The 27,538-nt window shown below is 39.4% G+C and overlaps 2 protein-coding genes across 2 annotated transcripts; one reads left to right on the forward strand and one right to left on the reverse strand.

Moving 5' to 3' along the window:
• Positions 1-479: 479 nt before the first annotated feature.
• On the forward strand, positions 480-17,107 carry GPSM2 (G protein signaling modulator 2; the record flags this gene model as incomplete). Its single annotated transcript, XM_079536257.1, has 14 exons — positions 480-541; positions 6,535-6,756; positions 7,714-7,849; positions 8,276-8,418; positions 8,910-9,033; positions 9,282-9,397; positions 10,365-10,520; positions 11,335-11,443; positions 11,691-11,820; positions 12,387-12,457; positions 13,755-13,931; positions 14,672-14,834; positions 14,952-15,169; positions 16,943-17,107. The coding sequence occupies 14 exons, from the start codon at positions 480-482 to the stop codon at positions 17,105-17,107; spliced, it is 1,992 nt and encodes a 663-aa protein (XP_079392383.1).
• A 1,333-nt stretch (positions 17,108-18,440) lies between these two features.
• Positions 18,441-26,031, reverse strand: CLCC1 (chloride channel CLIC like 1; the record flags this gene model as incomplete). Its single annotated transcript, XM_079535643.1, has 10 exons — positions 18,441-18,665; positions 19,157-19,450; positions 19,961-20,107; positions 20,188-20,285; positions 21,158-21,251; positions 21,378-21,518; positions 22,594-22,815; positions 23,673-23,780; positions 24,652-24,747; positions 25,906-26,031. 10 exons carry the CDS (start codon positions 26,029-26,031, stop codon positions 18,441-18,443), a joined length of 1,551 nt encoding a protein of 516 aa, XP_079391769.1.
• Positions 26,032-27,538: the final 1,507 nt, after the last annotated feature.

Here is a 27,538-nt window from a genome sequence, read left to right on the forward strand (position 1 = left end):
TTTCCAACACAGAAGAGCGTTGTTTTTTTGTAAAACTTTCTTGCTTTCTTGCTTGCCTATGGTAATCTCTGTGTGTATATGAATGTTTTGGCTCTGGCTTTACATTCTTGATTGACATTTCCTGCTTGGTCGGAGTAGTGTTATGCTTTTATATCAGCTACAAATGGTTGTGAGTTATGAACGGGATGTTATGAGACTTCAAGCCAAGCGTCTTGTGTTCCCTTTGCAGGAATGCAGCTGAATGGAGCTGAAAGGGCCACAGATGAAAACTTGAACACGTTTCTGAAAGTTTAAGATGTGTCTGGCAGTGAGTTGCTTACCCTAGTAACAAAGAAGAGTATTTCAACAGCAGCTTAGGATACCTGTATGCCAATTTATTAACCTACTAACTGGAATGGTGTTCTGACAACAATTCCCCGTAGCAAACTACTCGCCTTGCTACAGAACAGTAGTGTTTTCTCTACTGATAATGCAGCTCAATGGAGGAAAGTAATGTTTTGATAAGCATGCGAGAAGATCAGTCTTTCCATGTGCGATACAGGTAAGATGATGAATTTTAGTTTGGATGAATAAGTACTGTTAATGTTAGAAAACTAACCATGTTTGCAATAGTTTGGTGTCTCTGTTGCTACTGAGATTGAAACTGAAAGCTAAATCACTAATTTCCTTCATTTTTCAAGTTTGAAAGTTCACTTTTGTTATATGTTAGGATAGTTTGGATGATTCTGGAACTGTGTGCGGGTGCAGAACAGTGCATGAGTGTTTGTATTTCTATTGTCTTTCTTCTTGGACTTGTGATAGAATGATCCAACGTATGATCCCTGCGTGGTAATACATCTTATCTCTTCATTTAGTTTCTGGGTTGCCTCTGCAAACTATGGAGCTTTGTCTGCTAACGTTCTCTGTACTTGTCCCATTACTGCTGCTGTGATGGGCAGTGTCATCTAGAGCACTGTTTTCCTTACCTATAATAGATTCGACTGAGTGATTAAAAACTGCTTTGGTACTTTGAACTAGAAAGTCCTATAATTGCAAGTCAAGAGGATATGCCATTTCGCTTCTGAATGCTTTCATCCTTTTTCTTCTGGAATCTCCCTTATAGATGTGAGACGAAATGTTAGCATTCCAGACTCCCCCTAATGAATTTGAACAACAGAAACATTGTGCAGTGCACTGTAATTGAGTGGCTGCTGCTGGGAAGGGTAAATCTTGCAGCTCATTCAACAGAAGGGACGCTGGAACAGTGGAATGATTGTTTGAAAAACAAATGAAAAGCGTGGTTCTTCTGTGTTCCCCTGCCCTCTCCCCCAGTCAGCCTTTCTTTGGAGGCATTTTCCTCTCTAAGAGAAACACAGAACCACCCTTATTTGTAAGACAGCATGTGCTGTGGCTTAAAATTAATTCACATGAACATGAACGTACTTGCAGTATCCAGCCAGAACAGCTTTCTGAGTGTTGGTTGGTTGTCTTCCATTTCATAGGAGTACAGTAATAGTTCTGGTTAGCAGTGCACTCAGCAGGGGGAACTTATTCGTGGTCAATATGGAAAAAAATGGTAAATAACGTTTATTTTCAACTCTTCTTTCTTTGCTAAAATCTGTATACATTGGCTTTGATAGCAGAAATCATTGATGTGTGAGCTTGGTATTTCCGCTGTGTTTGTTGTTTCTTGGCTGCATCTAGCTGATGCCCTAGGTTGTTCCCAGACAACTGCAGTACATCCTTGCTCTCTAACAAAAAAGCTGGGGCTGTTAAGGTTACTCTTATGACAGTAAATGAGCAAAGAAAGCCATGGCCAATTGCCTTGTCTACATTGACAAGCCAGAAGTAACTTTGTCAAATTTGGTAACTAAGGGTAGAGCAAAATGTCTTACAGCTTGATTCTCTATTTCTGTACAAGCTTAAATGATACTGATTAACAAAAGAAGTATTCGTGCCTTATTAAATCTTTCTTTAAGAACTGTAATCTGAGAAACATTTGAAAAATATGGAGATGTAATCCTTGTTTGTTTTGTTGTTTGGGTTTTTTTTTTCATATATTAAACTTTCCTAAATTCAGACAAACTTTCCCACTGGCATTCTGTTGGAACTGGCTGCACAAGGAAACTACTGGCCTGCTCCTACTGTGGGTCTGTTCCTTACTGCATGAGCTGCTGCTTTCTCCCAACAGCAGCTGAGTGGCACACAGTAAACTGGGTTTAGCAACTGCAAAAGGCTTACACTGATGGAGAAAGAACTGTTATAATATTAACTGGTGACTTAAAATGAAATGCTGATGTTAATAACTGTGACTAATGAGTAAGCGATCTATAGAGTAAATATTTGTAGAAGTAATTTGTCTTGGCCTCCTAAGTCATGCATCAAAAATTGAAGTTGTAACAGTCTGACTAAACACAGGGCTCCAGTGGCCATGTAGTTAAGTTGTTTGGTCTGGTCAATGTGATGCACTTCTGTGTTATGTATGGAAACCAGGAATGAGGTAGGAATGAGGAGCAGTCTGCCATCTGTAGTATAGGACTCTGTGGCATTAGTGATTTTTTCTCTCAGAATTTAAGAGAGGTAATAGGTGGTTTTAGTTTTGTGTCCATGCGTGGATCCATGTTTCACAGCGTAGGTACAAGGCAACACCCCACCAAACAGTAAGTTTTCAGAAATCCTCTAAGTAGGAATTGAATGGAGTAAAACTAAATTACCAGTGTTAAAAGACTAATATAATCAGCGTAATCTTCTTTTCTTCTTCTTGCCTTATTTCTTAGCAGTTTTCCATTCTTCATTTCAAGATGCGAACAGATAAAGGATGGAAGAGTCCAAAGAGGAGAAAAACAGGGAGGCCTGGATGGAGGCGTATGTTTAGGGGTTGTGTTTTTATGAGGGTCAGGTTTCAAAAGAGAATATGAAGGTCAGACAAGACTAAAAACCAAACCAAAACAAAGCATATGGGAGCCAGGGAAGATGAAGAGCTTGGAGGCAGAGATAAGGATGAGGTAGTTTTACAAATGAGAAATTATTCAGGAGATGCCAGCCTCTCAGAGAGCAGGTGGAGGCAACTGTAAGCAGAATAATGGAGTATTTCCACAGTTGTGTCTGGAAGAAAGCTATTCTGTTTAGCAGGAACAGAGTTTCATTAGGAGTATGGAGATGAATGGGCCTTGTTTTCTTGTCTCTGTGAATTCAGCGTATCTTTTGTTTAGCCATTCTGTGTTGAATAAATAAGTCATTTGATTCAGCCCTTGGAACAGAGAAAGTAATTTCATATTCTGCTTCTAACTATTTAATGACTTCCTAAAACATTGATAACCTGGCTCTGTCTGCTCTGCTGGCATGCTGTTTAACCATTAGCAGTTAGAACAGTCTCTGAGAACACGAGGTGATGGGTTGCTGACTGTAGAACAGTTAAGTACACCTTCTAAAAATGTGTGATTTTTTTTTAGAACAGTCTTCCAAAGTCTGTAAAAAATATATATTCATATATACACATTTTCTGGGTCCATTTTTGTACTTTACAGATAAATGTAGAAACCCTTTTGCTCCAAAGTGGTAAAATAACATAATAATTCCACAGCTTTTCTGAAGTGTGAGTAAAATATTGAGTAGAAGCAACTGTAGTACATCAAATTTTTTTCATCTGTTTTTATTTTTTTTATAGTGTTTAGACTTTGAAAATGGAAGGCCAGTGTATGGATCCATATAGCTTCAAGTTGTTGCAAAGATTCCAACTAGCTGTTGAAGCAACCTTTCTGGAGGTGTGCTCAAGTAGTATTACATTTTGACTTCTTTTTTACCCAAACAATTCTCGTTCTCATTTACTTCCTATGATTCTGGTTGAATTGAAATAGCTGATACTCATCAGCTTTAGCTTTCTGTATGGGGAAGAAAACACAACACCAAAATAGAAAACAAACCACATCTTTCATATGTATCAGTGGTACTAAATTAGGATTGCAGAGTCATAAGATTGTTTCAAGTTCCTTCACAAAATGGTAATGCTGCCTTTGCATCTGGCAGTCTTTGAAATAATGTGAAATTAATTCAGTGCAGAGAATATCAGAAAAATTCCTGGTCCACAGCATTCTCAGATCGCAAATAAGAACATGATTTTTTAATGGGCTAACTCAATTTATACGTCTGGAGCCTGGTACCATGAATAATAAATACTATGCTACCATTTTGACTTTTTTTTGCCATATAGGCATTTTACTGAAAGCTCTACTGCAATCCTTTCAAGCTAAAGATGAGAGGAAATGAACACGATTGTATAATGTTCTAAAGCTTCGCACTGAGGAGCACCATATTTTCTAGCCATCACTTTAATTAGGCATGTCAGTTAACATGAGGTGCCCGGAGAGAACCTCTTTGGATAGGATTAAGATTACCCAATGATGTGTTTAAATCTTAAACCTTCAGTTGCTGATGGTGTAACATGCTGTGCTTAATCATTTCTGCCTTTTCTGTCTTACATTCAACACCTGCACCATGTAACAAAAAACAAGTTGTGTGCTCTAGCAATAGGAGTGCTTTAGCTTCTTGAGAAGCTTCCAAACTTACCATCACATGTGTTATGGATATCCAACCCGAGAAGTTGTGCCTGGGAAGAACTTCATACTTCAGTTACCATTTGCTATTGGCATCATTACCGACTACCGAGCAGACAGTATTTTTAATTGCAAAAGTTAAATATGTCTGTCATCTCACTGTGCTTAAGTTGTGGAATGTCAAAGACCAGCAGGTATGGTACTATTTTGTGCTAGTAGCTTATTTTACTTACGATCCAGGTTCTTCTGGTTCTCTTGGCAAGTCGGTAGGTTTGTCAAAAATGCTTTCTTCTTACTCTGGTTTCTGTAGATTGTTGTATAAAACTATTTCTTTTCTGATTTAGAAAAATAAATGTAAAAATTGCAGGTACACTAAATATTTTGTTGCTGTGTCTTGTAGAAACAGCCGTCTTCTAGTGCTGCTGCTAAAACAGCTGTTGGAAAAGCAAACATTTGTAATTATTACTGATTTTGCATGTAAAGGAAAGCAGGCATATGTTTTGAACTAGATTTCTAGAATATTTATTCTTACAACCACGTAGATATCATTATCTGGCATTTGATATTATCTGATAACAAAGATATATTAAATTATGCAAAATGTTCTATTTTGGACTGCAATGCCAAACAGCCAAAACATAGTTCCATCAAGAAGAAAAACGTACAACAATACACCAATTGACAAAGTCATGGCCAACATTTTTTGGCAGTATTTGGCACACACTTTCTGAACGATTAGAGAATGTCTCTTACTAATTTTCTTCTCAAAAAATATCTTCTAAAAGTAGAATGGTGGCATTTTTGTAAACTTTGTTAAAATGCAGACGTTCCTAAAAAGTTAGAGAACGCTTCAGGATTATGACTCTAAAGCTGTCTTCCTCCCTACCTTCTGCCTCCCCACCCTCCTCATCTCAATTGCAAAGTATGTATGGCTGTTAACACTTCATGAAATTTGACCTTTTTACCTTTTGTACGCCTGAATTCGCAATAGCAGAAGTGCATATGAATATTTTTTGGCAGCCACTGTTCTCTCTCTGAGCTCCTTTATTCTTTGCTCAAAATGTAATCCACAGATTCACTGATATCTTCTTTACTGCTTGCACTATTTTATACCTGCATAATTACATGATTGTTCATAATAATTCAACATATTCCAGTGTCTTCTGGACTTACGGTTTTTCATTAAAGTAACAGGAATTGACATAGACATATAATAGACATTAAGTCTGTTTTTTTCTTTGCACTGAGAATTTTCATAACAGTGACACTATAGGAAATAATAGGAAAGTATGAAGTAGTAGTGAATTACATTGGAAAGACCTTTAGGAGAAGTAGTCATGGCCTTTGATACACAAGAACATTTGGACTTTTAAGATGTTTGTTTTTAATAATACATTTTGTAAGTAACTACATTAGCTTCCTAAGAGTAAAACTGACTTCTTCAGGGATGCAGAGCTGGAAGGGAGAAAGCAATTGCTGTTAGCCTGCTGTAAATAATGCCACATCCATTTGTACCTATGTGTCACCATTACAGTGTTCAATTCTTTGATTATTCTGCCTCCATGAGCCCATCAGTAAAAAGCTAAGGCTATATTATTACATTTGTCAAAATCAGTATTTGGCAGTAGTCACTTGAGTTCTAGTTCTTTGTTCTGAAATTATCTAGATGGTGAATACTCAGCGTTTTAGGATCCTACAGATGCTGTATATGGACAAAGCAGTGTTTGAATTTCCTCCTCAAGATATAAAAATAAAAGCAGTTGAAGCTTTTTGTTCCACTGCTATGTTTACATATCACTACTGAGCTGCCAAGTTGTGTTTCAGCCTTAGCTTCTGTAATGCTAGAGAATCATGGTGGTTGTTTGTACTGCGGTGCTGACTTCCTGTCCTCAACAAATGGACATCACCCTCTGAGTAAAACACACCTTTTCAGAACTCAAGATTACTGGACAAAGTACTGCATACAGAGTGACAGGCCTCTCTTTTTACTTAACCTATGCAGGATGGAGGCTTCTTGCCTGGAGCTGGCTTTGGAAGGTGAGCGCCTGTGTAAAGCAGGAGATTGCCGAGCTGGTGTGTCTTTCTTTGAAGCAGCTGTTCAGGTTGGAACCGAAGACTTAAAAACACTCAGTGCTATTTACAGCCAGCTAGGCAATGCCTACTTCTACTTGCATGAATATGCAAAGGCTTTGGAATACCATCACCATGATTTAACTCTTGCAAGGTAATCTCATATATTTAACCTGTTCTCCATTTCATCCTATTCTTGTAGAGGTGAGCAGCTGGCTCTTGGTCTGCCTACCAAAACGTGCCGCTAATGCCAGATAATGCATGAATGTGGTGACAGGAGAGGGTCGGGGGCCTGGTAGGTAACTTGACTGCCCTTTAACCTGGGAGCTAATGCTCAGCCTAGCACCATAATCCTAGTACTAACTGGAGGCCTTACCAGGTTTGTGGGTAATTAAGAAGCTTCTTTAAATCCAACCTTTCTTTACCCTTCTCTGTTCCCAAAACTCAAATCTTTCTGGCTCTCTTGTTTAAAAGATAAAACTTGCTCGTGTTTCTTTGTGTAAAACTCACAATACAATACACTGAAATCAACAGCTGTGTATTTCATACACTATTTATGATCTCATTTTTAATTATTTATTGTAGATCCGATAAAAGACACACACGCTAATGTAGGACTTAAACACAATATAAGCAAAAATCTATTTTTTCCACCCCCTTTACTTGCTTAAGTGTGGTAACTATGAAGGTGCCCACATTCAGTGAGCATCCTTGTGGGAACCTGCTGTTTTGTTGTGTTATTCCCCAGGTATCAGAGGCAGAGACGGTGGTGACCTTTTGCCTTAATTTCATTCAGAACCTAGAAGTGTAGTATTTCTTCTGAGCTTTCTGAGAGACCAGTAGGTTTACTGTATAATAAAAGGATGATAGTCAAGGAAAACTAAGGAACAGTTAAAACTTTCTGTCATCCTGGCCTGCTTTTTTGTGTAATCATTAAGAAACAAAATTAAGTGTTTCCATAACGATAGACGGAACCATATTTATTTGAATGCCTTTTAGATATAATTGAATGGAATATTTATAGATATATACATATATGCTTACATTTTCTTTCCATATATTCTTCTGATTGTTGGCTTGGTTTTGAATTACTTTACTTGCGCAATTTTAGGACAATTGGAGATTTGGTGGGAGAAGCTAAAGCTAGTGGAAATCTGGGCAACACCTTGAAGGTACTCGGAAACTTTGAAGAAGCTATTGTTTGTTGTCAGAGACATCTGGATATTTCCAGAGAGCTTAATGATAAGGTGAGTGATGCTTAGAAATCCGGAAATAGACTCCAAAGAATACATAGTAGTGAACCCTGTTTGGTAACGCCATCTTTCAGAGGAAATTAAATATTGAATATTCCAGTATTTCTAATAGAAATAAGAATCTGTCAGGTTTAAGATGGCTGATTTCACCTAGGAGACTAAAAAAAAATTCTTTTAATAATTGGCCTCAATAATTGTTATGTATCTTATGTATCTCAAAAGGAAATAATATGTGATACAGTATGATTGAGGAGTGCAAGTGGCCATGACGTGGGTAGGCAATGAGAGCATACTCAGAATGGACAGAGTGTGCCTTGGCAAGCAGTGAACAAACTCCTTTCTGTGGATTGCACTGAAGGTTGTTGTGACACAGGAGTTGGAAGCAGGAAGTTTTAATGCCTCGCTTTATTGTTGTTTCAGGTTGGAGAAGCAAGAGCACTGTATAATCTGGGAAATGTTTATCACTCTAAAGGGAAAAATGTGGCTTGTGCTGGAACACATGATCCAGGGGAGCTTCCAGAGGATGTGAAAAATGCTTTGCAAAAAGCTGCAAATTACTATGAGTAAGTAGTAGCTCTAAATATCGGTGATGGAGAAGATACATTCATCTGGTTTGTTAAAATATTGAGATTTGTGGAGTCATGAGCTATAAGACCTGTGAATTTCTTCCTTTTCAACTGGAGAGTACACAGTTTTTTGTTTAGCTCTCATTTTAGTGTACTTTTATTACCAGGTAAGTCCTTCCCCTACGTTAGGATTCAGCATTACTCTTAGAACAAGACTGAGACAACTGAATGTTGTGTACTTGCATATAATATAGCTTTTTTCTTTGAAACTAGCAGGTCAGCATGAACAAGAGCACAGTTCAGTATCTCACTGAACGTATTCATTACTCAGTGGAAGAATTGTGGTTGCATAAAGGCCATTAAAGTAGGCCAAAGCAGAATATCCTGCTTTTCCTTTTATGTAAATAGGAAGATGATCTGTTTTAAATGACTGTGAGAAAAAATGACTTCAAATCAGTAGTTTTTCTTTTCTCACTTGTTCAAAACAGGGAAAACCTGACAATAGTCACAGAGCTGGGTGATAGAGCAGCACAAGGACGTGCCTTTGGAAATCTGGGAAACACACACTATCTTCTGGGCAACTTCAGGAGTGCAGTTTTAGCCCATGAGCAGGTACAGCAACATGAAATATCACCGGTTGCTCCAGACCTCGTATCCATGTGTTTTGTTGTATACTCCCATGAGCTTTTTAATGCAAGCTTTAGATCTTAAGGCCTAGCGTCAAGTCTGGCTGTTCTTTTCAAGCACCATTGGCCTAAAGAACAGATAGGGTTGGAAAGTCTGTGGGCGTTCAATTTTGTGTGCAAATGTATGTTATGCAGTACAAAATGTGATTAATATGCTTATTTCACATTTTTAAGCGTCTCCTAATTGCAAAAGAATTTGGTGATAGATCAGCTGAAAGAAGAGCGTACAGCAATCTTGGAAATGCCTACATATTCCTGGGTGAATTTGAAACCGCTTCTGAATACTACAAGTTAGTCGACTGCTTACATTTATACCTCTTCTCATAGAGTTAATTGCTCTTGTGCTGGTACTTGAGCTCACTGTAGAACAGCCATCTCTTCAAAACACACTTAGAAAAAGGCTGCATTTGTTTAGTAAAAAAAAATATTCTGTTTTTCCCTGCTTACTCAGGTTTTCTAAGACAACGTTAATCTTGATCTTTTTAGTTACTTTTAAATAGATATTTCTCAGCACTGTGGATGCCTTTCTTTTGATACGCACTTATTCACTTAATTCTAGAAGCAGGCATTATTGTCTTAGCTCTTAGCGAGTTCTGGAGTGCTTGATCAAAGTGACTTTTTAGTACACTTGAGCTTAGTAGTTATCTCAGGTATATTCACCATCTGCAGTCAGCGGTGCGTATCAACATGGTTTTGTATACTTAATTTGTAATTAAGATTTTTCTTCTTTATCTCTAGACATGTAAACAGCCATGTTGCTGCTGTAACTCAGAAAAATATAAGCTGTGCAAAGATGCAGTGTAGGGGTTAGCGTCTTACTTGGACTTCAGGGCTTGAAAATTGGAAAATATAGTGCCTCAGTATTGAGTAGATTCTATTCCACTTGTAGAGATGGGAGGGCTTGGTGGTTATAGGTCTGTCTTGCTCAAGTTGATGGAGAACACACAGTAATTATTCTAATGCTGATAATGAACTGTTTCAAGTACATAATACCAGCAAATCACCTGTAAATTATTGATGAAGCAATACATTAACATTAGAGCATGCAGTCTGAGGGCTGTGTGTGCTCTGCAGTGAAGTAAACAGAAATGGACTGCAATGGATGGGAGAGGAAGATGCCTAAAATCTCATAAGATTTTGCAAGATAATTTATTAGCTGCTAATTTGTCAGTCTGGTGTCCTAATCTATTTAGTTTACGTAAGAGATTTTTACTTGTGTAAGTAGTGATTTGTGAGGTGACTAACCCTTTCTTTCAGGAGGACATTACAGCTGGCTAGGCAGCTTAAGGATAGAGCTGTGGAAGCACAGGCCTGCTACAGCCTTGGAAACACATACACTCTGCTTCAAGACTATGAGAAAGCAATTGATTATCATTTGAAACACCTTGTGATTGCTCAGGAATTAAATGACAAGTAAGCCCTAAGAGATTGTTTAATGAATATGATGCTTAAAGCAATTCCTATTACTTCACACTTAGCGGACGCTGTTCTGTGTATGACGTTTGAATGTGATTCCCTGCAGTACTGAGCTTGTTTTGAAACAGTGGAAAAAAAGCCCTTGCAAGTATTGCAGATAATGAATCCAATTGGAGGATAACTGATGAATGACTGTCTCTAGATCTTGTGTTCTTTGTATCGCCTTCAAAAATGAAGGGAAAAACATATTTTCCAAGATGTGATTGTAGTAGCTTGGGTATCTTCACAAGAGTTTTTCTTCTTCTTCTCCACAAATGAAGAAAATAAGAAGGGATGATGAAGGGAGGATAATCCAGTAGTAAATTATGCCTCTTCTAAAATTATTTGTAAAGCTTTTTTTGGGGAGGGGGGGAGACGTTTGTTTTTGTGGTGGCAGTGGTGTTTGTTGTTGTTGTTGTTTTTACAGCTTTTAAATGCACAAAATAAGCAGAATATGTGAATAATAAGCCACACAATCTGAGGGACAGAAAGGGGGTTGTGCAGTGTTCCATGTTTGCAAAACTATAAGGAGTGACTTAAATGGTTGCTGTAAATTTTAAAATTTAAGTTTTGATGAGACTTGCTCATGTTTACGCTTATACCAGATCACAGTTCTTTTAGAAGGTACTTAACACGATGGTGTTGGAATCGTTTTTGGAGACAGTCTGAATTTTCCTTGGCACAGTAGTATTATTCTGGTAATATTATGAAAACATGACACCTAGCGTTCAGAGAGTGAAATGTATCCCTGAAGATGTTCTATTTGCTGCAGAATTGGTGAAGGAAGAGCATGCTGGAGTTTAGGGAATGCATATACTGCTCTGGGCAATCATGACCAAGCTATGCACTTTGCTGAGAGGCACCTGGAGATCTCCAGAGAGGTATGATTGTCACTTATGTCTGTTGGCTGCCAGGTTTTTGCTCTCACTGAGAGCATAGCAGAGGTTATGTTAGGTTTTGGTTTATGCCTTTGATGTACTTCGATAAGAAGATGGTTTTCTAACAGTTTTCAACAAGAAAAACATTTAAACCCTTTTCTTAGAAGTCTGGGAACAAAGTTTCCTTTGTATTTACATATGTGTATGTATTTGTTACAGTAACAGAACTGCTTACTTTATTTGGTTACAGGTAGGAGATAGAAGTGGGGAACTCACTGCTAGACTGAATCTCTCAGATCTTCAAATGGTTCTTGGATTAAGCTATAGCACAAACACCTCCATGATGTCAGAAAGCCACGCGGTAGATAACAGTCTGAATGGTACGTGCTTTTCTCCAAATACTTTCTAAGATCAAACTTCAAAAAAAAACTCTGATATTTGCATTGTTTTCTGACTATAGATGCTGCATTGTTTACTTTTTCCCCATAAATAAATGGTGCAGTGCTGGATCCCTTCAGCTCCTACTTTTTTGGAGGATTTCCGTTGTGAATCCCAGGTTACTGCCTCGTTTCTTCAGATAACACATCATCTGAAGTTTCTAATCAGTCTTTTTTTGATGAGGCAAATGTAGTTGTTTTCTGCCCAAATTGCATCCCTCCTTTTTCCTTTGTGCTAGTGTAAGAACAGAAGGGGTTATAGTTAAAGCTGCTTCATGTGATGTTTTTCTGTGTGAAGATCCATGCTCCGTTCTGTCTGATGAAAGCAAGTTGCATACGTTACAGTTGTGTGGTTTTCAAAGCTGCTTTTACTACTGATTATTTATTCTCTCGTGAGTTTGGAATTCAGAATTGCTTATCTTGGGCATTTGATGAACACAGGCACAGCTTTGAAGGTGACACCATAAACCTTAATGGCAAAAAAAGATGAACTTTTTTCCTTCTTGAAGGTACCCGGCCAAGGGTGGGACGTCGTCACAGTATGGAGAACATGGAACTTATGAAATTAACACCAGAAAAGGTTCGTGCTTTTTTTTTTTTTTAAAAAAAAAATTCTGCTGGTGAGATTGCAATGAAATCTAAAGGTTTTTGTAGGAGTTTAATGTTAGAAATGATTCAGAACAGAATGCAGAAAGTGATTCAGAACAGAACTCCAAAGCTTTAGCTCAGTCTTCAAGGAGAAGTCTCTTTGGAATTCCATACAAATGATTCTAAAGGTAAGCTGATATTGCTATTTTTTTCCTGCATATTGGGGTATCTGCTGCCCATGTTTTCAAGTGATCCAAAGCATTCTGCCATGATTAGAAATACAAAATGAAATCTCTAAGCTTACACGGTGACAGCTGGTGCAGATGCAGCAGCACTGTTGCTTTGAGCACTGCTTTGGATACTGATTTCTAAAGATCCTGGGTTTTATTGCAAATGGATTTCCCTGCAGGGAACCATTAAGCTTTTGGCAGTATCAGCTCCATTTTCTTATTCTCTGAATGCGTTTGTCTGTGGTATCTTTCAAAAGACGTAGCCTGTGATTGTCTGCCCTAAATATACTCAAATGCTTCATGTGGATTTTTATAATCAAGTATTAACCTAGTTTTGTGGCTTAGTTCTTATAAAGGGGCTCTTTTCAAGACATTCATGTAGTAGGTTCTGAAGTTTACTCCCTAAGTAAGGGAGTGTAGAACAACATGATGAACAGTAGCATTATTTGACTGTACAGGATACTGTCATCTTGGAGCTGGAACGTGGGTTGATCCCTCAGGCTTTAGAATGAATTCTGTTTTGCTGAAAGACTGGATTGTGGCTACAGGCTCTGATGCAGGGTCAAGAACTTTTATTTTTTTCCAATTAGAACAGCTTGCTATTGTAGAGGAAGTTATCAGATTTTTGGGGCACTTATTTTAGAAGAGTATTTAGGGGAACTCTGTCGGACTGTTTTCTCTACTGTTTTCAGTGAATGATAGTTAATCCTGTTTGCTCTCGTGCTGGCATTTTCTCCATTCTTTCTACAGTTTCTCTGTGGCCCTCAGCAATGAAAACATCAGCATGTTTGATTACACAGGCCATGAGCACATTTTAATCAAATCAGTCATTGCATGATGGTTCAGTTATAAGACTGATCAGTAGCAGTAGTGGCCTGATTCAGGTAACAAAATCTCAATAATCACAGGTCAAGTAACAGAACAAAACTGGGGTTTATGTCTGAGTGGCTGGATAAAATGAAAAGCATAAAGCTGCTTCATTTTGGGGATGAAAAGAATAAATACACAAATAAGAAATAAAACAATATATGATGAAAATGTTTTGGCTTCTTTTTTTAGGTTCAGAACTGGAACAGTGAGATTCTTGCTAAACAGAAACCACTCATTGCCAAACCTTCAGCAAAACTGCATTTTGTAAATCGACTCAAAGGCAAAAAGTATAAAAATGGCACCACTTCCAAAGTTCTGCAGGATGCCAGTAATTCTATTGACCACCGCCTTCCCAACTCTCAGAGGGTAGGTTTGGAGTCCTCTCAGATCATAACCTTGATTTCATATAATTTTGATTTGACCAAAACTATGGAAAACTTGTTTGTGCAGATAACATTTTTAGTTCTACTTATATATTTGAGTTAAATGCTGTAAGTTGATGTAGAATCAGCCGTTCTCCTTCTGTCTCCTGGGTGGTGACAGCTATAAGTCTCTCCTACCATTGGGACTACTACATTTTCCTAATGGACTGTCTAAAATAACTTGCATATATTTTATTTCTAGCCTTTCTATCCTGCTTCTTCTAATTTGAAAAACGTAGCTTTTTGGATTCAGACACTGGAAGGTATAATTAAATGTATATTTTAGATTACTGCACTATTCATGGAAGTTGATTAAAAAGAAAACAACAGAGTCATTTGATCTTGCAGGGAGAAGAGTGCTTTTCAACACAGAGCTAAGGAGCAAATGGAAATTTCATGGCCTATGGGCTCTGGGGTTTTTGGTGGGCTTATACTAATCAGTGTACTATTTCTTTCTGAGAACAAAATCTCTTTACTAGATTTTACCTTCCAGAACTGTTTGCCATATTATAAATGTTGCTTCTTTGGATAAATCTCTGTCTACAAGAATGGATGACTAAACAAAATTAGTTTAATGAATTTCAGATATACAAATACATTACTGGAATCAAACTGCCCTGCAGTTGTCCTAGTTTTTAGGTACTTCTGAGTTCCAAGTACCTCTCACTTTTCTTTCCTCTTCAGAGAAACAGTCGAGAAACAGTGGCAGATGAAGGGTTCTTTGATCTGCTGAGCCGATTCCAGAGTAACAGGATGGATGATCAGAGATGCCACTTCCAGGAGAAGAACAGATTCTCAGCTGCTTCAGTAGCAACGTCCTCTACTCCACCTAAAACAATACGAAAATGTAATTTTGAAACTCAGATCTGTAGCTGACTTCAGTTCCTGTCAAATGCTGTTCTGAAAAAGTATTTGAACGGAGAGGAGCTTCTGTGCTCATTTGTCTTCCTTCTTCTTCCCTTAGCCTTTTCTGCTTCCGTAGTCTCACCCCACACTGATGACTTTCTGGATTTACTCGCGAGCTCACAGAGCCGCCGCCTTGATGACCAGCGCGCCAGCTTTAGCAATCTGCCTGGCCTTCGTCTTAACCACCGCACCAGTCCGTCTGTGCTGGGCCACTTAATGGCCAGTAACAACAGAGAGCTAGATGAGGACTTCTTTGATATATTAATCAAATGCCAGGTAAGGCTGTGAGATTGCTGGGGTTTGATGTGTGCATCCTGCTATTTAACGTCTTTGAGAAGGCTTCCATGCTTAGCACAAAGGTTTTAAGATAAATATTTGGTAGATAAAGAACTGAAGTTAAAAAAACAAACAAACATGCATGTATGAAAATAAAATACTATGTGTATGTCATATCTATGAACATACATTTACACATATTTTAATGTATACACTCATATATCATTCTTATATGCAGCCTCATTACACACATTTTTATATACACATAACCTCACATACAGTCTTATGGGTGTGTTTATATACTTACAGCCACTGGATAATCAATTTAATATACATTATATAGTTATGTTAATATATATTAAATGTATATTAAATTCTATATTACATAATATTTACAAACAGTATATTTAATGTAATGCTATTAAATATATTGAATGCATTATTATATGTGTAATAATATTTCATATTTATGTAATGTAGTTATATTATTGACTTAAATGCATAATATATTTATATATATACATAGTATATTGTAATTTCAAAATAATATAATAGTAATATTATATAATGAAATATTAATATCAGCAATATTATATTCTGTATTATATAATTATAAAATGGCATACTAGATATAGCATTATTGTTATATAATAATGATATATAATAAATTATATTATTATTATATGATATTAATTATAAAATGTTATATGAATATAGTTATTATAAATAGAGCACATATAAAATTATAATATGTTTGTACATATTAAAGAATATTTAATACAATACATCTTAAATATATATTAAATTATCTAGTGGCTACAAGTTATCATGTTGATATGCTTGAGGTATGCTGAAACTGAGGGAGAACAACTGAGTCTGTCAGTGTGTTTGGAGCTGGCTTTGTTTGCTGGACACCTGACATACCAGGAATTCTTAACTCAGCAAATGAAAATTCAGTATTGAAGTTTCGTTGGCAATTAGTGATCATCATTAAAATTATGGTAACAATACTTCATGGTATATGCAAGTGGTTTTTCTGCTAAGTATAGCACGGTATATATACCAACTAGACCAAATAGTTTAATGAAAAAGACTTGGATCTCCAAATAAAAAATTCCACTACTGAGAACTTCAAAGGTAAGTTGTATTAGCTTTCATGGAAAGCAACACCTGGCACTGAGTCTAGAATCAGCATTCATCAACCTGATGAAATAGCATCATCTATTTTAGAACCTTGGCTGATTTTCCGAGTCAAGCAAATAATCTAGACATTAATATAATGAATACTGTGTACTGTGTATATCCAGTCTGTAACACAAAAGGACACAAAGGTGACAGTCCAAGGCAATGGCGTGACAAGCCCTGAGCCTCCTGAAGTAGGTGTGAAATAATATAGAAACAGCTCAGACACTATATGCAAACTGCTCTGCAACCCTATGATTAAAATGCATCGGTCTGTTGAGTCTCTAGATACTGCTTTTCCAAATCTGACAACCCAGTAATTATTTTTCACACCCTTTGCAGTGAAAGGAAGGATGACAGCTCTTCTATTACAGGAGGTCTTCTTAACAGCTAAGTAAAAGTTAGAAAAACTACGCTTGAACTTTTAACATAGTAATTTCATTTGAGAACTGTTAAGGCATAAGCCTGAAACAAAACTTACAGTTTCACATGTGAAAAGAAAACTTTTAGTCATTTTTTTCCAGTTACATTGCTTGCTTATTTCAATATTACACACTAAATGTGCAGCCTCACTGCTTGGTCTGTCTGTAGGGTTCCAGACTGGATGATCAAAGATGTGCTCCTCCATCATCTGCAAAAGGACCAACTGTACCAGATGAGGACTTTTTCAGCCTCATTGTACGATCCCAAGCTAAGAGAATGGATGAACAGAGAGTCCACTTACCCTCTGCTATAAAAGGACCGAGTTCTAGCTGAGGAGATGCACAGGCTCCTGCTGTACAGTAGCATCTTAAGTTTCATTTTGTTTGCTGGAAAAACGTACGTGTCTTTTTACAAAGGACTGCAATTAGTAGTTTTGTCTCCTTTATAATCACTTTTTGTACAGTAGCAGCACCACACTTGTGATTGCTAGTTGGAGTTGTGTCTTTGTATCGGGCAGCTACTTCTAGCTGTGTCTAAGATACAGATTACTGCATCTTCCTCTTAATTGCTTCTAGTTGATGAACATTCACAGCAGTTTTCTTCTCCCTCAATGTAATGTTGTTGTAGGTGTGCGATCTCTACCACACCTAGTTTGAGACCTAGGTTTGTATGCTCTTTATAAGGATAAAGACTTGATTTTTTTTTTCTGATTTGTACCTCCCTGAAAAAAGGTCCCATTTTCTTTTATACTTTTTTTAATAAAAGTAATCGAGAAATTACTTCAGTACTGTGTCTGACTTTGCTTCTTCCAACCTGTGTTTCTGCATCTTGTTAATTAAAAAAACAAAACAAAACAAAACACAAAACCAGAATTAACTAAATCAAAATCTAATCTGGTTTACTCCTCTTCACAATGAAAATACCCTTAAAAACATACAAGGTTTATTTTGTTAATACTTCCTTAAGTACAGAACTGCACTAAGTAATGCAGGGAACAAGCAGAACTTGTTTCTAAAGTTACACTTGTATTTTAAGTAGAAGCAGTCAGTGTAATTCTAAAAGCTGAGGTACATTTGCACCACCACAAGTGTTCTCTGCACCAAAGGTCTCGCAGGGATGGTGAGCACTTCACACAGACTCCCATAAACAGCAGCTAATTCCTGCAGTACATGAGCTTTAAACATTCCAAATAACAAACATATGGCTGCTGCTTACTGCAGGACCTCAAACACTACTTCTCATGAAAACACGATGCGCTATGCTAGGGTGTTTTTTGGGAGAAACAGCTCTAATGGTCAATGTTCAGCCTCAACACACACCTGTATTGATGCATTTCTTGAGAACCCTTGGTACCTCACATAACATACAGATCTAAGTGTTACACACTGCTGATTTTAATGCTGATGGTGGCAGACTGATCACTTAGGCTATTCACAAATCAAGTTTCCTTTCAAATTTTTAAGTATTATATCCCCAGAGAAGAATCCAATTTTAATTTTAGCTTCAGAGTGAAAGAGCAATTAAAGAATAGTTATGGAGATAGGCTCCATATAATTCCAAATATTTTATAATTACTGAAGATTTTACATTGTCTTGTAGCTTTGGAGCTAGCAAGTATGTGACAATTACATGTTAGACAAAACTTACCACAGAGTGTGGGGACTCCTCAGTCTCCTTCCTGTGACTCGCACGTGCTGCTCTTCCTCTCTTCAGCAGGTCCCACTGCACAACTTTGTCCTTCCTCGTTTCTGTTAGGATCACTACTTTTCGCAGTCTCTTCCTCTGCTTTATCTGTCCACTGCTTCTGATGCTCAAGTGCCTTTTCTCCGGTATGGGTTGCAGCTGGAGAAGGTTCTAATCTACGAATTTCAGCTTCAGGGTGAAATCTATTCTGTAAAAATTAATAAGTTATTAATCAAGCAACCCAAACCGATGGTATCTGTAGCTTCAAATGCCTCTCAACTCCAGAGACAGAACTCCCTCACATTTCCAAACTTCAAACATTGTCAATACTCCCTTTTTACTTTTTTTTCCCCACAGGAACCATTCCAGGGAATAAGCACAATCTAGAGTATAGATCTGTTTTTAATTTTCTGCAATTCACAGAGAAGTTTTCTTCTTTTCCCTTCCTTCTGTGGGTAACCTATCTTCCCTGACAGACCAACGTTCAAGTGTTTTAATTCAGGAGGTTCCTGCCATGGTTAACCATGGCTCCGTATTTTTCCAGAATAAAGCATGCCCATGGTAATCTATAGCTCCTTACAGGGCAACAGCTACATCTTCCCCACCAGATTTGGGTGAAGTTTGTTGCTTAAGCACATTCTAGCAGATGACACTGAAGTCTATCAAATCTAATCCCAAGGAGCACCAAGACTAACGTACACCAGCTTCTGGTTTTTGAGACTCCTCTACTCGTGTATCTGGCTCTCCACTTGCATGCAGCACATCAAGACTGCTGCTGCTATTTCCAGGTCTCATCTGAACATCTCCTCTGTTGTAGTGGCCTCTGTAAATGCTAGGAGTCTTCTGTGAATAGCAGCCATCGGATTTACTCCCATCATACTGACTGAAGTCTATTTCCTCCTGCTGACCGTCAGGTAGAGGAAGCCTCTTCTTCTGAGAAGGCATTAAATATCTTATTGCAGACAGTGATGATGCTGCACCATAGCAGAAAGCCTGGGGGAGGGAAGACAAAACAAAACTCTGAACAGTTGCAACCTACAGTTTTCACACAGAATGCAAAGCCACAAAACTGAAAGATACTGAAATAGAACTACTGATGATCAAACGGCTACAACAAAATTCAAACTTTCTGCACAGTGCAGCAGCTGCCACATTGTAATTTATCTTTTTGCTACAATAAAGACATAGAAGGGTCTCACTGCTCACTGCTTCCATGTACAAAACGCAATTTTGTGCATCGCTGTGTAATGACTCTTAAGAAAGAAATGGGAACAAAGTTGAAGTTAACTGTCACAGAGTCTAGGATTTCAAGCAGTTTAATGCTATTTCATCCCAAACTGAACTTTAAAAGATTTTTAATGGAAAAAATTCCTTGTACAAATAATTTCACCTGTGCTATGAAATCTGTTCAACAGTACAAATAAGAAATGAATAATGATGCTTAAATAAATTTACTATGTAAAAATAAATTTGAGCTTCTAAATACCATAAATGCACACGAACCAGAATGAGCAGAGCCATCATGATTAGCACTGGAACCTGCAGAATCAGTGGTATCTCCTTCATAAGCGCTCTGATGAATTCACCAATACCTTGTCCCACATGCTTCAAAGGCTCAGTCACAAAGGTGGTAAAAGTAATAGCCAATGCCTGGAGAAGTACAAAGGGAAGCCTGGTGTTGGGATGGGTTACAAAGAAACACAGAGAGTTCCTTTGGGTCTGGCTCTTACCTTTGTTGGTGGAACCAGCAGCACAGGGTTTACTAGCAAAGTTTCGTAGTACTTCTGACATGGATCATCCTGAAATGTCCACTGTCTTCTGAGCCATCCTGAAGTCAAAGCAGGGATGCAATTTCACTACTTGCTAAAACATATTTTATGACATAACAGTAATACAGGAAGTAGCACTTCAACTACAGATGGAAGATAAACCTTCCAGATATGGTTCAAGGCCAAGATTTACGTTCAACAACATGAGGTTAGCTTGGCTGTGCAGTTTATCCAGTCATAGGGACTCAGGAAGGAGAGGGAAAGCAGGAAAGAAAGAGAAGAAACTTTGGTTTTCCTATGCTTAGTCATGAAAGTTCTCTTTATTAGATGAATTTAGTCCCTAGAAATCATAAAGCTCTAAGTAATCTATGACACCAGCAAAGTCATATTGTAATCCACTGAAATTAACACAAACAGAGCAACCACAGCCTCTGAACTTCAAAGGTGAGACCACAACAGGCTTCATTAGTCCACCTGCTGCAGTACTGAATAATAAATACCGGACAATAAAAAGCAATTCAGCCATCTCTGTAAAATAACAGAAGTAGATTGAATAGTTGCCTATCAATTGCTGCATTCACATGAGTGGCTGATGAGAAACTGTCTTTAATTCTGCTGTCCTACCTGCAGTAACCTACACTGAGTGGTGCTGGGGAGAGCAGCTGGTGGAACATTCACAGGTCAGGCTCTGATAGAAAGAAGCAACTCTGTGACATGCTCTGAGAACATCATTTTTGATGTCAGCTCTCCTTCAGAGGTTAGAAAGGAACGTCTTGTGACGAGGAAGAACGGTGAAACCTCTTAATTGTGTACTGCTCAAGAACATTCAGCACACTTGCAATTCACAAAGAAATTAGAGTATTTTGGACACAACCACTGAATATTTTGTGATCATAAAAGCTACTAAAAAACAATGAAAAAGTGTATTTACCAATAAGGCTCTCTCTCCAGTCCAACTTCTCAGCACAAATGTTATCAAACTGCCCCATTTTGGCAATTTCTGCTTGATGCTGTGCAAAAGCCCGCTGCAGGAGAATCAGAAGTAATTGTGAATAATAAAGACAGACTAAGAATCATCGTATATTACCTTAAGTTCCTCATAACTATCAAATGTTAAGCCTAAAAGCCATTAAGCTTTCAAAACAACTTACCTTATATAAGTAAAGCCAATTCCATGCAAAACTGATGAGAAAACTTATTAATAAAACACGTTTCAGCTGAACAAACCAGTGGATACGTGTCCACAGCTCTGTAGCTATTATAATGACAACACACACTAAGCACAAGAGTATCTGAAAAAGAAAACAGAACTATGATTCAGAGTTGGAATTTTTCAGGCTTACTCTGTGTACATATGAAAGAATTCCCAGCTTTTGTTTTTACAGGCAACACTTGCACAGAGCAGCTGAAAAACTTACTGCTTTCACAGCATACTTGGTGCAGTACAAAGTAAAAAAGCGTCACTGTTCTGATTATTTTGCTGTTTCTTCCTTATGCCATTTATAACATTACCTATTAGTATTTGTATTTACAAAATTGGCATAGTTCAGCACTTGAGTTGCAAAGCACACAGTATGAATCACAGAGCGACTGCTGCCACCTGCTGTGGGTTGTAGGAGATGGTTACGTTCTAAGTACCAGCAGCAGAATTTCAGAGAAGCACTTCACAGCCTTTTTCCATCTGAGGACTGCTAGGACGAAAGTGGCATTGATAACAGCTTGCTTTTTCATTAAGCGCAAGGCACTGCCCACAGCCAGACAAGCTACATTCAAGGTCTTTTTAGCTCACAAATATTAGCATATTTTGTAAAGATTTATTCCAAGAACTTCAGCTCATCCTCAGTTCAGCACTGAGGATGTCACATCCATTTTAAAGAATATGACATTTCCATGCTGTACAACAGTACATATAATTTTTCCACATAACTCACAAAAACTCTAACCTATAAAATCTAAGACCACAAATACATGCTTCTCTCAATAGAAATACATTCCAACTCCTATAGAAGCCAGCAGCAACAGCATCTATTTGAACAAGAGACAAATCTGGACAACTGACAACCTGTGCATTATGAATGTAAGTCGTGACAACAAACCAACAGAGCCCAAAGAGTCCCACAGCAGTTACAAAAGACCAAAGAAAAAAAAAATGCATTCCAGAAAAAAAAAAAAATTGCATTGCCACAAGAAGAAAGTAAGACCAAGGGAATACAAAAGTTTGTGTTTCAAATAACTACCTGCCCTACAGCTTCAACAACCAAAGAGCTTATGACAGGTTTTCATGCAGAGTTAAGGTGGTAATACTGCTTCACAAAGAAACAGGAGAAAACAGTAATCAATACAAGACTACTGCCTTTCCTCTCTTACCATGAACACGTTATACAGATCAATTCCAAAAGTGTCTTCAAATCTCCAGTGCCAAGCTTTATAATCGTGGTGCTTAAAATTGATCAAAATATTGCTAAGTGCATCATCCACAGCACCTGGCTGCCACGCTTCCTCCTGCAGGAACCGGAGGATCTCCAGATGTGTCTGTTTTGTGAGGATAATCTCAGCATCATAATGCACTTGGTCCATGTTTCCCTCGGGCTGAATTAAAAGCAAGACAAAACAATTGTACTTCCAGTAGGCACCCTCTAACATCTATGTAAGAAAAATGCTATTCCGTTGCAAAATCCTGATTATTAGCCCTGATTATACACAAAAGTTGGCTACCTTTTGTGGTGGATTGCAGGATGAAGGCCTATATAGAACAAAAATGCAGCTGTTTTGTTTTCTTTCAACTCTAGTGCAAAAACCTAAAAATGTTGCATTGGGTCATCTGAGCCATGATTTAAATTTTACAACCACTTCTCATTGACAGGCATTCAGGACTGACACACTGTGGGTGCCACTGAACTTCTTCATGAGTGGGTAACACAGACAGAAGCTTCTAAATAGGGAAATAAGAAATGTTGTATTGCTAAACATAATGTTCTTCTAAAACATTAATTTTACCAATTGCTAAAAAATTACTGTTCTACCCCTGCATAAAATAAAAACTATCTCCAAAGGCAATAAAATGAAGAAATAGATGTGGTAATTCTTACATGCAAACTCAAAGCTGCTACTCCTAGCTGGGCACTGTGATCAGGTCTTAAAGAGAAGCCTACAAGGGCTACCACAAGCAAATACGGAATCTAGCTCTCACGAGTTTAACAGCTGCTGAGGTGAACCGGACAGGGCATTACTAGATACTGCTGCACCCCAGCGCATGCTGCCCCTGGATGCTTTACAGAACAAGAGACAACTGTGCCTCCCGTCAGCAAACAGCACAAACTCTGACAGCAATACTGCATGCACATACTTCCATCATTTCTAATTTCACAGTTCAGTTTCCTTCACTTTAATTTGAAGCATGATGGAATGAATTCAAACTCATTTTTAATCCATTTTCAGATACTCACAAGGCCAAGTTTCCTAGCTTCATTTAAAATCTTATTCAAGTACCGCTTAAAAATATAAAAGCTCCGGCTTTCACGAGATTTGGCATTCCTGTTCTCACATTCTGCAATCTGCAACATAAAGACATTTCCACTCGTTTGTTGCTCAAACACGGTTTGGTTTATAGAATAAACAAATACCACCAACACAAGAAACTCACGATGAACAGTGTCACGTTTCTTTAGTTTAGCAATAATCCCACAGTCAGTGGGATCACACATCAGATACAAATAACATGCAGTTGCTAAAGAGCTTTTCATGCTGCCGCTGCTTCCCATGGCATTGGCCAGTACTGGGGATTTCAGATCTGGTAGTGAAACAGTTTGAATGCCCACGTCAGTAGGACTAGAAAAACTATGGATCCGAATATCCTTAAATTTTGAGTTTGTACCATGTAAAGCATATCAAGTAGAACAATACCAAGATCCCATTTCACATGGGGTCTCCAAACAACTGAGGACTACACAAGCATCACCGCATCTTTCTGACCTCAGAGGAAGCAGCAGAGTGGGCTGCCTACAGGGCTTCTGGGAGCTGCTGCCACTGCACACTGCAGGCAGCCACAGGCGCTCTCACCTACAGCCAAGCCCTTCAAACGTACCAGAACTGAACACTCAGATGCAAAGTCAGATTCTCCAAGCTGTGGTGGCAGCATGAAGTAACACCACCACATTTAAACTGTCAGTGCTGCACATAACTCCTACCAGCTTCTGTACCACTACAGAACATTGCAGGAAACAGCCCTTAACAGACAGAACAGTAATTTGGAACTGAAATCAAACCACTTTCTTTCCTCACAAGTCACACAAAGAGGCTCCTTCTAAGTAGTGCATGGTTTCCCACAGTGAACCGACAATTCTCTATGCTACCCTGTGTCATCCATCAACTCTGCATCAGGCACAAAATAGAGACTGGAAAATACTCTGAAGTTCCATAACAAACCTTCCGCTGCAAAGAATCCACTTCCCTGGAACAACTTGATAAGTTTTCATTGATGATTCCATCCACTGTCTTATCCTCAGAATCATGATAGTTTACCTGAAGTTACATAAGAAAAAAACAACTTTCAGAATCCAAGAATTTAACCAACGTGCCATATCACACTTCCATAGACAGGTCATAGACTGGCAGGAGCAAAGGTGCTAAAACGAGGGTTGGTCTTCTGCAAACGCTCTCAGCTACATTCCATTGCTTCTCTGCTGTTATTTCAGGCTCCGAACCAACAGCTGCTTTATGCCTGTGCATGCTGCCCCCAAAAGGAGAGGTCTCACCCTTTCCCCTTGGCTGAGAGCTGCTGAGCACACGAGCCCCAGTGCATCAGATTAGATAAAGCTTGGCTAACCACTGACTCAGCAAATGAAGGGACAGCTTCCAGCCAGCCCAAATCCCCGGCCACGATGGCCATACAGCCAGACTTAAAGTCAACAGAGCTGCATTCCTTGTTGTGTGCCTTGCTCAACTTTCCAGTTTCCCCCTTCACCCTGAAGTAGCATCCCAATGCTTTGGGAGCTGTTCTCTTCACAAGAGTTACAAAGACAAATAACGCAATTTGTACTTTATCAGGTTCCTAAAACAATACTCTGAAATACTTAAGAAGAATTATTCAAGACTACAAAACCAAAATTCAAAGCTGAAGAATGACAAGGGTGCTCATGCAGCCAGCCATAGCTTACAGTGCTCTATGTGACATAATGATCAACATGCATCTCATGATACGTGGTGTTGCAGATTGTGATCCACCATCTTCAAATTGTACTTTCATATTTCATATTCTCCATATTCCTGGAGTACTAACAGCACAGCATTACTCAGATCTAATCTTCCTTCTGAAGGCTCTGATGCCCAACACAGTAGAACTCCATCGAGTTTCACAACACATTCATACAATGAACAAGTTTTGCCAGTACGTTACTGAGGAGTTCGGTAGCTTAACTCAAACGTCACCCATTAACCAGTGCTTCATTTTCAGATACATAACGCCGTGCTCTGGTGCCCAGCGAGAGCCACTTGGCGCAGCACTGCCCAGAGCAGAGTTACAGATGTACAATTTCTTTCCGTTTACGGACCAGAATGTATCTTTACGGAATGATAAAAAGAGCACAACTCCAATATTACATAAATGCGCGACTTAAGGGCACCCCCTCAGCAGGACGCGGCTCAGGACAGACAGAAGACTGACTCGAGCGCTTCTCGTACCTTGTAAGGCCTTCTCATCGTTCCCGACGCCGCGTCGTAGTTGAGCATATCGGTGGGGTCGATCCAGTCGTCGTCCTGGGCCCGGCCTCCAGCCAGCACGGCGGCGCACAGCACCAGCACCAGCATCGCTGCGCCCACGGCGCGGGGCTACGCGGCAGGGGAGGGAGGACCGCTTTCCGTGCAGGGGCTGAAATGGCAGTACAACCCGGAGCAAACGTTCTCGTCGCTATCGCCGCTCCCGCCGTCTCGTCGGAGCCTCGGAGCCTCGCAGCCGGCCCGGCCCGGCCCACCCGCCGCGGTTTCCGTCAGCGGCGCCGCCACAGCCACCGCCCCAACGGCCACCGCTCGGTCTCGCGCCCGCACCGGACCGCGCGCGGCCCCTCGTACCTGAGCGCCGCAGACCGCCTCGCCGCGCTCCTTCAGCCCCGCACTCGCCGCACCACCAGCCCCGGGCCGGCAGTGAGGGCCCGCGCCTTCTCCCCGCCCCTTACACCGCCTTTGCCCACCGCGCAGCCCCGCTCCGAGGCGCGCAGGCGCGGCCCGGCCCCTCAGGGCGCAGAGAGCGGGCGAGGCGGGGAGGGCCGCGCGGCGTCGGTCACCTCAGGGGCGGCTGCACGCACGCACCGCACGGCGGCAGGAGTGCGGCGAAAGGCGGGAAAACCAGCCGCAGGGCGAAACTGAAGCGGAGCCGCAGCAAGGCGGTAGGCAGCCGGCAGCTCTGCCCGGCACGTGCGGAAGCCGAACAGCGAGTGAGCGGACCGTACACCGCTGCGAGAAATGACGCAGCAATTCTTACCCTGCTGTTATCCAGCTTACCGTCTCTCTTCCCCACGCTCAGCTTACTGGTTCAGTCTTTCGTAAATAAGATATAAGATCCCCCTTCTGCTCCCAACTCACACAGCCCGGGCGCTTTGCAGTAAATACGAGCACGAGGCACACGGACAACGCAGACTCCCAGGACATCCAGGACACGAAGTGATGTGTAATTGGGCAGTCTCTAACAGCACAAGCTGTATCTCACACAGCTAGCTTAGGAGTGAAGAAACTGGTAGCTGCGAGCACTCCTCCAAAGCAGCATCAGCTCCTCCTTCTGTGTCAAATTCACAGGGCTCTAGTCTGTTACTACTTACCCCACTACAGTCAGGTTCTCTGAAACAGTACAAAGACCAAATTCTAAGCATGCACCAGCTCTTGCTTAATAGTTTGAGTAGCACTGAGGCATTACATAAGAAGCTCAAGCAGATAAGGTAGCTGCAGGTGTTGGAGGTCTTTATTGAGATTATAGCACAGATACACTTCTATATTTACCTTTCCACTTTTATACGATAGTTAAAAATGCTTTGCTACAGTGCACGTTTAATTTAGTAATCAAGAGAATCCAAAACTTAGCTGCAGTTCAAATAAATAACCTAATGCTTAAGGTTCAAATTTAAAAAGTAAAAGGAACTGTACAATATGAAAAAATATAACAATACATAAACATTCGAATCTAAAGTTCTGTAGAAATAAAAAAAACTAATTTCCCATACATAAACAGTGCAAGAAATAAAATTCAGATAAGCTTCTGAACTGGGAATTTAAATTACTTAATTCTTAAATTATCATGCAGACATAGCATTTTAAGCCATGCTGG

This window comes from Tetrao urogallus, assembly GCF_951394365.1.
Source record: "Tetrao urogallus genome assembly, chromosome: 5".
Lineage (NCBI taxonomy): Eukaryota > Metazoa > Chordata > Aves > Galliformes > Phasianidae > Tetrao > Tetrao urogallus.